General features: G+C 42.8%; 2 protein-coding genes across 2 annotated transcripts; both read right to left on the bottom strand.

Annotated features, from left to right (window-relative positions):
* Positions 1 to 671: 671 nt before the first annotated feature.
* Positions 672 to 4,832, bottom strand: prdx4 (peroxiredoxin 4). The gene is made up of 7 exons (XM_056595662.1): positions 4,537 to 4,832; positions 3,837 to 3,954; positions 3,631 to 3,747; positions 3,150 to 3,272; positions 1,019 to 1,149; positions 839 to 873; positions 672 to 761 (listed from the first exon to the last, which is right to left on the bottom strand). Exons 1-7 carry the CDS (start codon positions 4,745 to 4,747, stop codon positions 711 to 713), a joined length of 786 nt encoding a protein of 261 aa, XP_056451637.1. The 5' UTR covers positions 4,748 to 4,832; the 3' UTR covers positions 672 to 710.
* Positions 4,833 to 5,037: 205 nt separating this feature from the next.
* On the bottom strand, positions 5,038 to 15,419 carry pdha1a (pyruvate dehydrogenase E1 subunit alpha 1a). Its single transcript, XM_056595661.1, has 11 exons — positions 15,273 to 15,419; positions 14,792 to 14,860; positions 14,509 to 14,682; positions 14,132 to 14,258; positions 13,576 to 13,667; positions 13,170 to 13,262; positions 8,457 to 8,612; positions 8,223 to 8,294; positions 8,040 to 8,107; positions 7,136 to 7,244; positions 5,038 to 6,393 (listed from the first exon to the last, which is right to left on the bottom strand). The coding sequence occupies exons 1-11, from the start codon at positions 15,318 to 15,320 to the stop codon at positions 6,229 to 6,231; spliced, it is 1,173 nt and encodes a 390-aa protein (XP_056451636.1). The 5' UTR covers positions 15,321 to 15,419; the 3' UTR covers positions 5,038 to 6,228.
* Between the last annotated feature and the right edge of the window lie 268 nt (positions 15,420 to 15,687).

Genomic DNA, 15,687 nt, shown 5'->3' on the forward strand with positions numbered 1-15,687 from the left:
TCTGCGGTGGTTATGAATGCCCCACATTAGACTATTAGATTTTACGAAAGTAAACACTTAAAGATCAACATCTCCGCTCTTTATGACGTCAAATGAGTCACATCCGGTGCTCTAATAATTAGCATAATCCGTAGACAGCGCGTGTACTGTCATGTGAGCCTGACCGATGATGACACGGTAATAAAAAAATTGTCAGGGTAATAGTGTCAATTGTATAACTAACCGCCTATAGACGCTTACATCTAGTTTCCTTTCCTCAAATTCATGTCGTAAAGTAAATTGATTGGGTCGGATGTAGCTCATAGGGCTAGGTTACAATGTTCTTATTCTATTATTAAGAGGACATCGGAAACAGCAGAATCAGCAGATCTTGCATTTCTGTGAACAAGAAAGGCTAGAATGCTGCTGCCTGATTACCCAATTTATTTTGAATAAACACATCTTGAAATGCATGTTCCTTAACTTTCTCGATCCATTTATACATTATTTTTATGATCCTATGAGGAGTTTAAGCAGTGCATGACAAAATACTCAAACTAAGTTTGAGTATTTTGAGACAAGGAGCAATTTTGTAGATTATTTTCTCTTCGATGTTCAAGTGCTCATTTGGCTGGTGAAATGACAAGATAAAAAAAAAGGTACATCTCTCTTAGTAAATACAACACAAACAACATCTTACAAGAGGGTTTTTATTTTAGGTCGCTAATGGCCTAATTGAGTTTATCAAAGTATTTGAGCTTTCCAGAGGGGTCCGGAATGATCTGTGAAAGAGAATGAAGCAATTAGTACTAAAGAAAGGCCTAGCGGACAGGCACAAACACTTAATTTAGACACTTACCGTGTCACTGCCTGGTTTCCATCCCGCAGGACAAACTGCAAGACACAAAATTAAAAAGTTAGAGAAAAACACACGCTATATATAAAAATCATCCTCCGTTTTAAGTGGTTATAATTTTTTTCTGTTGAATGTACAGCATTTCATATGCTAAAAAGGTAAATAAAGTGTAGTGTGCGGGACCTTCTCCGTGCTTGTCTGTGTACTGGAAGGCCTGGACCAATCGTAGGGTCTCGTCCACAGAGCGTCCGACAGGGAGATCGTTCATGGTGATCTGTCTCAGCGTTCCCTTATCGTCGATGATGAACAGACCCCTAGAGCACAACACACGGCCACTCAAAAACCACCCACAACGTGACCCTGACAAGACCTTCTCAAGACATGTGAACGTCTGTGATGTGTATTTCAAAGTAAGTGTTGAAACAAGCAAGCTCGCTGTGTTAGCCCATTATCTACTAGTGGTCAATGCCCTTAAACATTTAAACTACAAAGGAAGCCACGCTTATTCGATTGTGGCTTGCCGTTTGCACCCATCTAGTGGATGGGTTTGAAAAAAGTGATGGACATCAATTTAGCCAACTCCTTCTTGACAGAATTGATTTTAATACCAACTAAAGAAAGTGCATATCCATGAACTAAAATGTTAATGAATCTCTAACGTATGTCTCATTTGCAATTAAATGATTAGGAGATTGTGGTGGGTTTTTAATTATCGTTCAGGATTTGAGAGCACTTATTATCCCTGTCTGGCTGGAACTATAGATACATTTTATAGTCAATCCTTCCTTGTCTATAAAAAGTCTCAATGATAGCAAAGGCCACCACAAGTTACCAGAGTCCAAAGTGATGTGTTAAACGTGCCTGCTTTATCTGACTATCAGCCGTTAAGAAAATCAACTATTCTTTTTAAAATGATCCATGAAGCAAATATTTGAATTGGACTACTACATTAAGCAGAAAATGTTTGGTTTTCTACTTGATAAATACCTTCAGTGATTAATTGATTATCAAAATTGGATTCAATTTATTTTTTCTGTCATTCCTCAGGGTGTATATGAGGGCATCCTACCCCAAGTTACTGTGTGATGTCATAACTAAGTGCGTTTATGAGGGTATCCTAACCCCAGTGACTGTATGATGATGTCATACCTCAGTGTTTAGGAAAGTTCTCGTGAACGACACACGTCATGACACTCTTATGGTTCTACTTCCGTTCGGCAACTGGGGCCAGATATTGATAACAGAGTTGCCCAGTTGGTGACGTATGATTTACTAGTGACGCGCATAAACATGTCGGAACATGAACATTTTATTCAACATAAAAGAATCAACCATCATATCACATTCTTTACTATTGATTGACTTTGCAACCGTCTGTTGGCATCGACTTTGCTCAGTTTTAAACGCTGTGTACTGGTAAACCAGCTCTAGATAAGGGCAAGTGTACTGTAGCCTTCCAGGCAATACAATGTACTTCTCATAAATCAAAGCAAAAGGATAGTAGGTGATAGGCTACAAGGAAATAAAAGGCATTCGAACTTGACACTGATCCTACTAATTTCTGTTTGGTTCAGACTTTTTTATATCGGATAAAAAAACCTGCTGTAAGGAACTTTTAGATTCCGAACGCAGTGCACGTGAACGGTCGCTGTCGGGAACACGCGGAAGCATGAGCGTCATCACTGGCGAGTCGTCTCGTTATCCCCAGGACCGTGAACGCACCTTTAGGGTATTCTACCCAGTGACTGTGTGGTGATGTCATACCTCAGTGTTTTAATGAGTGTATCCTACCCCCGGTGACTGTGTGGTGATGTCATACCTCAGTGTTTTAATGAGTGTATCCTACCCCCGGTGACTGTGTGGTGATGTCATACCTCAGTGTTTTAATGAGGGTATCCTACCCCCGGTGACTGTGTGGTGATGTCATACCTCAGTGTTTTAATGAGGGTATCCTACCCCCGGTGACTGTGTGGTGATGTCATACCTCAGTGTGTATATGAGTGTATCCTACCCCCGGTGACTGTGTGGTGATGTCATACCTCAGTGTTTTAATGAGTGTATCCTACCCCCGGTGACTGTGTGGTGATGTCATACCTCAGTGTTTTAATGAGTGTATCCTACCCCCGGTGACTGTGTGGTGATGTCATACCTCAGTGTTTTAATGAGGGTATCCTACCCCCGGTGACTGTGTGGTGATGTCATACCTCAGTGTGTATATGAGGGTATCCTACCCCCGGTGACTGTGTGATGATGTCATACCTCAGTGTTTTAATGAGGGTATCCTACCCCCGGTGACTGTGTGGTGATGTCATACCTCAGTGTGTGTCCCTGGTCCTCAAGGAACACGCCGTAGTCCTTGGCGATCTGGTGTGTGAGGTCAGACAACAGGGGGATCTTCATGGTTCCCAGTCCGCCCTGCTTCCTGGGCGTGTTGATCCTTTTAATACAAATAATTTGTGTTAATTGGTTAGCTGATAGGAAAAGGTAACAAAGACATACTGTAGATCCCAATGGGAACAATTCATTAGGCGATCGACAGATATACAGGGGACACTTTGGGACAGAATACCATTGCAGTATTGCATCTTCATCCTGCTCATAATACTCATCCATTACAATAAATGATTCCTCTTTCTACATCACAAGAAGTAGACTTTGAACAGCAATAGTCAGAAAGCATTTGATAAAGCTACCACTGTTCCCCGTCAGTAAAATATTGGCCACATGCCCATTTGCCATAAAGTTAAGTTCAATGAAAAATAGGACAGCGGTTTTAATGTATTAGCCTGTTTTACCAGGCCAGGTGCGTGAACTGCGAGTCAACGGAGCAGGCGACCACCTCCGCGTTGATGGCATGAAACTCGTGGACGCGATCACTGAATGCAATGATCTCAGTGGGGCAGACAAATGTGCTGTGGAAGAATACAGGATGGTGTTACATTAGGACTCTGTGTTTAAGAAGAAGCTAAAATGAAAGCTGTGAGTGCAGAATCCGACTCACAAGTCCAGGGGGTAGAAGAAGAAGACAAGGTATTTTCCCTTATAGTCTGTCAGTTTCAGCTCTTTGAATTCACCGTTGATGACAGCTGTTCCTTCCCAGTGTGGTGATGGTTTGGAAACTTTCAGAGGCAAAACATAAAAAAATAATGAATTTATAAAAACAACCACACATAAAGGGTTAATACCAGTTATGGGACATTCACAGAAATTCCACCAATGAAACAATGTCGTTTTTTCAACGACATACCTACTTATTTATGTTAAAAGGAAAGAAAAAATGGCTTCATGATGACCTACATTCTTACATAGAATTTCACCGCCCATAATAGAGATGATATTTGTTGGTGTACGACATCCAAACCCCCCCCGAGTTTTGTAGAATGACGTGTCTTCTCACAGCCATATGTATGAAAGGTAGCCTCATAACTATGCCCTAGCAAATTAAATGATAAGCCACCAGGGATGGACATTTTATTTTCGACCATGTGTATGCAGTGTTTACAATTAGGACAGAAGTTACTGGGATTTGCAAGCTGTTTTTATCTATTGTTCCTTATGGTGCACTGCACTGCTACTAACGGGACACATGCCCTAGCACCGTGCATCAGCTGCTGCAGAGTCAACACTATTCCTCCTGGGACAACATTCATAGGCATCCCATAACTAGCTTGAATGGATAACGAAATTTAAAAAGAGCTTACTTTTAGCTTTGCTGAGGTGCAGGGAATGATCTGACACAGGGACACGGAAAGCTTCCCCCGGGTAGACATGTCCTCCCGCATAGTTGTGGCATTCTTGCTCCTTTTTGCCGTTGGCTCGTTCCTCTGCAGAACTAAACTTGGTAATGATAAGAAGGCCACAAAGCGTGTAAAAAAGCCCCCTCATGGTGCCCGGATTGCCCCTCACTTCCATGGTGCCGCGTTTACAACAACACGTAGTAGTCAACCGTCACCGTCTCTGGATACCCTGAGGGCAACGCGTATAGCGCCACATTTTGAACTTCTTCCGGTATTGCATTTCCCAATAAAAGTCCATAATTATATGATTTAAACTGACAGGGAAACAGAGGGGAAGTGTTTTTTGGAAATGGTATATAAAGATCGTAGGATGTAAGTAATATTAAATATATTAAAAAAAAATTGAATACTTGACTTTGAACAAAACTATTACTTTGTGACTTGAGACAACACAATTTGTAGAACAAAATGTAATTTCACTGACGTTCCAGAATAGAGAACAAACATTCACAATGCGAACCTTTCAACATATTATTTTAATATTCAGGACATACATACGGTCAATAATAAAACATGGTGTCAATGCAACATTGCTTCTTGCTGTGACATCTTAACCGTAACAGCGTATGTGACCATATATATTTACCTTCCCAGTACCAAGAACCACAATTCAAATATTTTATGGAATGGCATTTACCTTTCTTTTAATAATTTAAACAAATAGGGGTCCCTTAAATCGGCCAACATGTGCCCCATATTTTATATTTTCAGATAAAGTATTCCATTACAATATTTATCTTCAAACCAAGACAATGGTATACAATTTAGTTGTAATTGTCTCTTAGAGTAATGTATTCAAATGGGAACATTTTCCAATTTTTTAAAACAAAAGTCTTGCTAAAAGGCAGCATATGGTCACAAGCTCATATCCCCTCCTCAGTCACTGAATGTACATTTTGAAACCGTAAATAGTGTTGCACAAATAATCTACAAGGGCAAACAACTCGGAGTGTTTGAAATCGAAATCACGCTCTGAAAAGCAACTACAGCAACACCTCAGATTTGGCAAGATGAACCGATAAAAGTAAACTTTATTATTTTTCCCTTAATTGCGCAGCCTACATTTGACCATTTCCCCTAAGGAGGACATTTTCTTTTTGCTTATTGAGTTATGATCTAGAGCTTTGAGACTGTTCTTGCACCATGGCTTATTAACTAACTCTAACTGAAATAGTGACTTAACCTCAAACATTCATTACAATGACTCCTGCACCAGTAGCATCAAACCTCATCCAAATACTTTATCTTTAGATACAACCTTCTTGACAAATGATCCCAGTGTTTAGATTGGCTGCATCAAGGCCGGTTTTAGGCGGAGAAATCCTCAGCTCAACTTCAAAACTGTTTTGACACTCAATACAGACTTGTGTTCATTAAAGGCTAGTCCAACTGGAAAGACAGCGAGGATGCAGCCAACCCATCACCCCGAACCACATCATTGACTATAAAACTCCGGACTGGTGTAACAAACATGTAGAGAATTTGTTTCTGCTGGAAGGGGCTGGAACGAGGCATGTGACTTGAGAAAGGTGTTACTTTATCGTGATGGAGAGCGGTTGACAGAGGAGAGAGGGAGACTAGGAAGAGAGAGCTCCACTAGCTGCTGGACTTGAGCTTGCTCCAGATGTTGACGCCGCGTACGTCCATGGGGGGCTCGTTGTGGAAGATGTGGCTGCACAGCTCCTCCAGCGGGGGCTCGGGGTCCGTGGTGGCGAACTGCGCCGCGTCCTCGATCTCCTTCCTCACAGACACGTCGATCTCCTACACAAAGGAAGGAAGAAATTAAATTAAAAGAGCCGACCGAAAGGGGAAGGACAGGAGAGAAAGCCCGGCCGCAGACAGACAAGCTTATTAGTAGCCACACATTGTCTAAACGTTATTACATTTATATGACACATTATATTAATGTATGTGTTTTTTATGTAGTTTTGCACACGGGCAAAGTAGTTGTAATGTATCATCGGGAATAATAAATTGGGCGAAAACTAAACAAAATATATGACCAGTATGCAAGGGAAAGTTCCGTAACTCACTGACTCTTTGTGACATCCGCTCCCATCTAATTAGCGCTGTCTACGGCTTAACTCACAAGCTCAGACCAGGGGTCCAGCTACAGCGGACAGCACTGTTATTAAGTCTAGGTTTCAGTCAAGCCTTTGCTTCACATCGTAGAAACTATGCTGACATGCAAGTACTATGGCTGAACTCGCTTTAGGTAACACTTCGGTTACGCCATTTAGTCATTAAAAAACGCTCCCGCTCATCTCCCATTAAACTGTTAACTAATAGTTTTTGAGTCAACTGATTAGGGTGGAATAAAAATATCTGTGGCCGATCATTCGCTACATCGCACAATGTGGGTTGCATATCCTGCGTTGAGGCCCTTTTCTATGGCTCAATCATAGCCTTTGATCACTCTTTTAGAGAAAAGCAGAATCAGACTGATCAGACTAAGGTTTTGAGGGTGACAGTAATGGAAGGTAAGGGGAGGGTCCCAGGTTACCTTGAGCTCATCTACACTGGCCATGTTGTTGCTGAGCATGCGGTCCTTCAGCATGGAGATGGGGTCGCTCTTGCTGCGCACTTCCTGGATCTCGTCACGGGTACGGTAGCTGTCAGAGGACACACGCAGAGAACATGGACTTAGGGTTAGGAGGCAATACAAATCAAGTTTCGCTATTTATACAGATTCATTGCATACCAGTGATACGTGGTTAAAATAATAAAGAATTTGCAGGTAGATGGCAATTGACAAATTGAGGGGTGCACATCATTTTTTTAGTGAGTTACTCAGGTGAGTACCGGGAGATGGTGTTTGGTATGCACCCCACATAGCCCCACATGTAACATCTGATCTTATGAAACGTAGCCAGTTTCATAAAGGAGATTCCATTTTCAATACACAACTTCTTAAGCACAGCATTGTTTTTTGCACCACCTTTTTTTATAAAACTGCAGCAGCTTGACCACGGACCAACATCTCACAGCTCAGCTGATTTTGCAGCGCACACAGTGCACATGAGCGCACATTTCAGGGCACTTATCATTATTTTCGAGCCACGCCACATCTTGCCTTGGCGCCTCTTTTCAAAAAAAATAATAGTTTCTTCTGCTCCGGCTCCGTTTGCCTTTTCTTTGCAGGTACCAAAGTATCTGCTTAATGTATTTTGTTATTTCAATTTTCTTCATTCACCCGTTAGTTACGCAAAAGTGTTGTAGTGACACAAGTTACGTTACGCATCCCAGATTATGTGCACCCCTGGACATATTGCTACTCTCAGTATCTCATCCGTAAACATTTGGTAAAAAAATAAAATAAAATGCCGTTCCAAACACTAGAATTGGCTATTAATACTAGTAACTTTGGATACTGCTGAAGGAGTCTATATGGAGAGGTGGCTCCTTACCTGACACCTGGGTCACTCATGCTGTGTCCGTGGTAACGGTAGGTCTGCAGTTCCATGAGGATGGGACCCTGGTAGTGAGGCAGAGGCAGCGGAGCTCAGTGCTGACGGCACGGATGACTGATCGATGACTCAACAGTGCATTTACTGAAATGTGACTACTAAATAATGAATTGAATCGTTTACCTTTCCGGCTCGACAGTGATCGGCTGCGAATTTCGTGGCCTCTCGGACACAGAGGAGGTCCATACCATCCACCTTAGAAACAAAAAAAACGACCATATTAGCTTATTATTAACCATTATCAGAGTGAACATTATTTTTAGGCTTCTCTAACTATCCCATGCAGGCTTCGTAAGGGTGAGTTCACAAAATGTACAAAAAACACAAAAACCAGCAGTGGCTGAGGGCAGTCTTTACCCTCAGACCAGGGATGTAGTCTCCTCTCTTGTAGTAGTCGGTGCTGGCGGAGGAGCGCTCCACTGAAGTCCCCATGCCATACTTGTTGTTCTCACAGATGAAGATGGCAGGCAGCTTCCACAGAGCCGCCATGTTGTACGCCTCGAAGATCTGACCCTGTGATGCGAAGGAGGCTCCGTGTTAACAGATCGGTCGGTTTATGCATGGCTTCCCCTTTGCTGGCTGCACTCGTAGAGTAAGAACTCAATGATCAATTATAACATGGTGGGGATGGATTGGTTCTCGTCATGGTTTTGTGGTCACGTTTAGGGTTCACTAAGGTATATTTTTGTTAAAGCAGGGGCGGACACAAGTGTCTGTAGAAACCTAAATATATATTAAAACCCAAACAATGCAGCCTATCGCCACTATCCAACATTTTTAAATAGGGCTGTCGCGACGAAGACGATTCATTTCTGAAACGGTCCAATTGGTTTTCAGGTCTTGTTCTGGCTTTGATTTGAAAACCACAAGTTTGTAACTCAGTTACATTGTACAAAGTTGCAATCAAATTGCACTGCAGCACTAGTGCTGCTCAAGATGCGAATGAGTGCAGTATTATAGATAACGGAGCAATAGATTTTTTTTTTAATAATTAGCAGGTAGAGCTTTTTGATATAGGAGGGGGTGAGCGAATAGTTGGCTCGTGAGGAAAGAGATGTCAAGGCGCCAACAGTAGATTTTCATTTAGGGCATTTAGCAGTATGACATACTGTACATGACAAATTAATATATGCAATGCACACTTCATGGATGGTACCTGACAAAGGACGAGCAAACACTGCGATAAAACAGTGAAAAAAAGGGGTGCAACTAAATTTGTAAGGGTGTCACCTAGGCCTGTCGCGATATGCAATAAATCAATTAATTGCGCGATAAATTAAAATGAGCGATAATTTTTTGCCGGCCGCAATAATTTCCGCTTTTTTTTAAATCATTGCTTTATTGGCCTAATCTGAGAAGAAATCTATGCCATAAACAGAAATATTATAGGCCTTTATTACACGGGTCTTCTCAATGCCGTGGAACGCTCCGTTCACTTGCATAGATAGTCCGGTAACTTGTCAACCCCAGCGTCTTCGTTTGCTAAGCAACGTCAACGTCTTTGAAGGACTATTTCTCTGCTGATCAACACTACGAATGCTGCTAACGAATAAATTGTAAAAAGACACACCATGTGAAGTTATTTTTTCGTCTTGGCAAGTAGCCTTGTAATAAGCGGCATGATGTAGTATAGAACGTCGCCGGTCATTATCTAAAATAAGCCCCTTCTGGGTGAAGCAAGACACCTCCGCTGCGCGTCGGTCGCCTGTTCGCCCTGTCGGGGCTTATTTTCCCGATAGTGACCGGTGTTCTATGCATTATATATATTTATATATATTATATATATTTAGCAGGGTAGGCCTAAGTAACAAATGTCGGGTTGAAATCGGGCTCCGGCTCATAATTACAGGGCACAACGAGTAAACCCCCTCGTCAAGTGTCAGTAGCCGCGTTGACATGGACACATCTGTTCCGCAGAAAATGATCATGTATACGCCTCATTCGGAATACAATTATCTGTTCGGCATAGATTCTATGCCGAATAGAAGAGGAGGTGTAGTCCATTTTAATCGCCATGCATGCGCTTATTCCGAATAGATTGGGGTTTAATTTAGAGCAGCCGCAGTAGTTCGCAATTGGTCCACTGAGCTCCGTCGGTAGGTACTTTTAAGCACACCGAACTTCACCGCTGTCAAGGAAAGTGGATTTATTGCCTGATTCACGTCTTTGTTATCACTCCGTAAAAGTAGTCCGGTAAGCGTGTCCGGTTGCTAAGCGACGGGACACATGGGTGTTTATTAATGACGTGTTCGCGTATCGTAGTGTCCGCGCTCTTCCGAGATAACTGTAAATGAGTAGGCTACTACTAGTACTTTTGCAGGCTGAACGTTAAAATACTTCTTAACTTAGAGAGATGGCAGCTGCAGTAGTTCGCAAATGGACCTTCGAGGATTCCTGGTCACTCAATTTCTGTAAGACCAGTCTCTCCCACCAGTCTTGGCTGCAGACTCGCGCGGAGTCCTGGCGCATTCGTGTTTACATCCTTTTTATTTAGTGTTTCAATTTTATTTATTGTTTTTGGTGGTGTTTGGTTTTTATTCAAGAGCATTTTTTGTTAATAATAGATTGTTTTTGGTTGTTTTGTTAATTTATTCTGGATATTTTAAATGTCTTCCAGACGTCCAGTTCCAGTGTTCTTTAAAAAATAAAGGTTTATTGATCTTCGAAAGGGTGTACTTTATCATTATATTAGTTGAAAAACGGCAATATTATCGCTTATCGCAATAATTCCTGGGGCAATTAATCGCCCAGAAAAATGTGTTATCGTGACAGGCCTCACCAAATAAACAAGTTTATAGCACCAGTGCCACCAGTAGAAAATGTCTTGAGCCCTGCAAGGACAGCGACTACACACCATTCCGTGTCAACTAAGAAGGACCACTGGATATTGTAATCCACCAATAACTTTATTTGAAGGCTCTGCATGCCGTGGACTGAAATCTGTGAGGCAAATGAAGGGAACAATACATACATGCCCCGACCGTGACTATGGAAAGGGTTCTGATTTTCCTCTTTAACCGTTCCAGGGCCTGATTTTAACACAGGATTGCGTGTATTGTGCATCATTTAATCGATTCCCGCAAATCAATCAAATATGATGTGGGACATGTGAATTAAGTTTTTCAGTGTTTAGAACAAATGTGGCACAATCAATTCAGCAGAATAAAGGCCACTAACGAATTAGAATAACTCTAATTCTTTAGTTTTCGCTACTGCCCTCAAAGCCCATACAGAGCATAAAGCGTTCTAAAGCGGGGCGTGAAGGCCTCACTCAGCGGTCCAACTCGCCCAGGTGTAGCAGAGTTACCGACTGGAGCCCGGGTATCGCTCCTCTTTAATGCTTTTGTTCCAGTGTTTCAGATTTCAGTTTAAACTGCTAGACTTGGACCGCCGATGGTCCTAGTCTTTCACGGCTTTAGATCTCTTTTAGTCCTCAGCGTGAATCAAAGCACAGGTCGTTTTAGAGACTTTTTTGGGATGTCTATATATATATATATATCAGTGGAGGCTTCTCCATTGAGGAGAGGGAGGAAGATCCTCCCTAACATTGTTGAGAATAAAAAATGTAGATGCCCAGACTATTGTAATGAATTAATGCCCTTAAATATGACTACTTTATTGCCTTTGAATATATAATGTTCGTTTCCCTGGGTAAAGGGACATTAGCACCCCCTATCGCTTATTGACAATTACTTCAGGGAGGAAGGTCCTCCGTCGCCCTCCGTTGACTCCCATTCATTTCCCCGAAAGTACTGGCGGCCGGTGGATAACATGGGTTTCAATGGGAGAGAGGAGGAAAGTCCTCCTCTGAGTGGGTGGGACCTTAAGGGGTCTGATTCGCGCAAAAATCTATCCGTCTGCCTGTGAACCAATAAGCAGGATCCCTGGATGTTGAGCAGCGTTGCCAGATTGGTCAGATTTCCCACCCAATTGGGCTACTTTTAACCATGTTAGGCTGGAAAAATTATCATTCGGCGGGAAATCTGCCCAATCTGGCAACGCTGTCGATAACAAACCCGGTCTGCATTGCCGCGGTGCTCAGTCAGAGACGCAGAGCAAGTGAAATCTGCGATAGCGAGATCCTAAATGTACAATGGAAACATTGGAAACGGAGGACATTGTTAACGTCTTATTAAAAAAAGCATTCAATTCATTGAGTTACAGTGCTAAGTTAGCGACCAAAGAAAGAGGTAGACCACTTCCCAAAATCAAGGAGACCAGAAGTAATGGCAACGTCATTGTTGTGAGTGCTACATGGTTTGCTAGGTACGCATGGCTTACTGGTAGCATTACAAGCAATCGACTTTATTGCTGGCCCTGTTTGCTTATGAATAATAGCAAATCTCCAACGTGGGCTGTTCATGGTTTCACTGATGTGGAAAATCTTGATAGGGCAACCAAACGCCACGACAAGTGTCAAGATCACGTTGGTGAGCACCAACGTGATCTTGACACCCGTCGAGATCTAGACCCAATGATAGGCCCAGATTTTTTTATTTACTTTTACAAATCAATAGTAGGCCTGATTTGACTAATATGCTTTGCATCCTTTCCTTCTCAAATTACAGTGATGCCACTGGTGGCTTTGTATAAATTGTATTCACATAACTCCCTCCCTGCTATTTTGTAGTTCACCAAAACACCTTGAAACAACTTGAGTCTCACATTCTTATGCCACCATACACCAACAGTGCAAGCAGGCCAATGGCAACCAAGCGCGCAGTCCTTCCTCCCTCACTTTAAAAACCACCAGCCGCCACTGATATATATATATATCTTTCACAACTACCTAGCAATAAATACAACACCATGTGGTTCTCTGCTGCTTCCCTTTCCTGTAAGAGCTGGGCCGTAACAGTAATAAAAGAATATATCCACGGCTGAAATATAACAATGGTTAAATGTATTACTTGATTTGCATAATTGACACTAGTTTTCTGTATTCTGATTCTGATTAAATGCATTGGCCCCGAGCTATTTTCCCATACATCCTGATTAATCTCCAAATTAATTACAAACTACAGTAGTTAAAGACTAGTCGTTAAACAAATACAAGTACGTGAGTCCTACCTGGTTAGCAGCTCCGTCTCCGTACAGAGAGACACAGAGCTCGTTATTCCCTTGGATTTTACAGGCCAGAGCTACGCCGGCTCCCAGTGGAACCTGGGGTGGACAGACAACATCCAGATTAACCATTCTGGCACTTAGATGATACTTTTAACAAAAGAAACTGTCGTTTCATATTCTTTTTCCTGAAAAAGGGTTAGCCATCGTGCTCAAGAAAGTCTACAGCAGGGGTTCTCAACAACCAAACCAATGCAATACAATTATGGCGTCCCATATTTTATAATCATAATATCCTGTTGCAATCACAAAGTACTGTTCAACATTATTATTACTATTAATGTTATTAATTAATAAATGAGTCAAAGAGAACAACCAATCATTTCAGGAGCAGGTTATGTGAAGCTCTTACCTGAGCTCCAACGATACCATTCCCGCCATAGAAGTTCTTGGTGTACATGTGCATGGAGCCCCCCTTGCCCTTAGCAATACCTCCTCTCCTGCCTGGGGGAGGGAGACAGAAGCACGGGGTGAAAACCATCATCATAAAAAAGGGCCCCCACCCATCTACAATGCCCCCCTACAAAACACGTGCTGTCCAGAAAAGGGCCATCTAGCCTTAATAATGATTCTGCACAAGTTGTCTTGTGCAGAATGTGCATACTGTTTACATATGCATACTGTTCACTCACACACACACACACACACACACACACACACACACACACACACACACACACACACACACACACACACACACACACACACACACACACACACACACACACACACACACACACACGTTAACATAGCATCAACATGCTGAATAGTGGCATGAGGGCACGAGGAGAACAGTCTCATCTGGAAGACAGCATGTGCCATCAAGACTCCTTGACAAATCATTTGACAGCCAGATCAAGCAGTATGCTTGACTTCCTCTGCCGGTTCCGGTGCCAGTGACAACCTACCGGTGAGCTCAGCCATGATCTCCCTGACGGTCCCGCCCCTTGTGAGGGTGTACCCGTGAGCGCGGTAGGCGGTGATCAGGTGGTCTGACAGGTTGATGCCTGCTTCGATGCCCACCGCACACGCTTCCTACAGGACACGTAACAACACATGGTCCATGATCCATAGGTCTTAAAGACAGAGAAAATAAAATCCCAAATGCTCTGACATTTTTCCAAAATGTGATGCACATAATTGGTCATGAAATATCTAGTCTTTGCAAGAGCCAGTGCCTCACTGGATATGGAAGAGTAACACCATAACAGGGGTGTACACTTAATTAGGTTGTCAAATGTCCAGTTGTATATGCCGTTTCTAACTAGTACACAGGAAACCTCACCTGTCCGTCGTACAGGTGGCAGAAGCCTCTGATGATCTTCTGCTTGTAGAGCTGGTCGGCCTTCAGCTCCATGCGCCTAATGGTCTGCATGGTGCGGTAGTACTTGAGACCCTCCTCCCGGGTCATCACCACCTCCGTGGCCGGGGACTCGTCCAACTTGTGTACGTCACATTTCTACTCGTAGGGGGATGAACCAAAGTTAAGAGAGATGCATGATGCGAGTTGATCTCGGATTTCACGACGATAATAATATAGGTCAGGGGAAGCTTGTTTGAATGCGCACCTTGATTTCAAAGGAAGCCTGCTGGGTGAAGTCAGCGTAGGTACGGGCTGACGCGACCGCTGCGGTCCCCTGACAGGGGAAGGTTAGGATGGTTTTAATAAAATACTTTTTCCGCACAAATGACCTCTGGTCAACCAGCCGTATTCAACATTGGCAAAAGATACAATACACACATCCGCGTTGACAGCGTTTATAACATTATTATTACCATGTCAAAGTCTCGAATATGTATGCTGTTTTATCACAAATAAAGGGTTTGGAAGACGCGGTGTACAAAGCCAATGTCAGTGGAGTATCATGTGAGTACGAACGACAAATCACACACAAAAACACCATCCAGCAGCAGTTGCAGAGGCGCTAGCCCAGGTAGCTACAGACCGGCCTCTGGTGGATATGACAAGGTCAGAAGACCTATGAATATCGGAATTTATGCAGAAATCCCATTCATAGTGAACCACAGATCTTGTGCAGAAGTACATACATTTCTCTGGACGCATGTCCTCAGCACAGTGGAGATATTAGTCAGCATCTTTCTGTCACGTCCGGAGCCACAAGTAGGAACTTCTCTGGTCTGTCGCTCTGTCCTTCTCGGGGAACCTTGTTCCTGTTGTGTTTGTTCTGACCTACACACCAGTGTTGCCAGATTGGTACAAATTTCCCTCCCAATCTTAAACTGCATTTTCTGCTGGAAATCTGGCCCAATCTGGCAACACTGCTAGAGACAGTGGATGGGATTAAAGCAGCGCCCCCTGTCTAACGGGAGGTTCGCAGCATCAAAATGCGGTTGCAGGTCTTATGTTGATGTAGAAAAGCCTCGGCGTCGGCCAATGACCTTGTATATTAATAATACAACTCTACTAATACACGATGATTTGATACATTGTGTAGGGTCAATT

Source organism: Gadus chalcogrammus, chromosome 7 (genome assembly GCF_026213295.1).
Source record: "Gadus chalcogrammus isolate NIFS_2021 chromosome 7, NIFS_Gcha_1.0, whole genome shotgun sequence".
NCBI lineage: Eukaryota > Metazoa > Chordata > Actinopteri > Gadiformes > Gadidae > Gadus > Gadus chalcogrammus.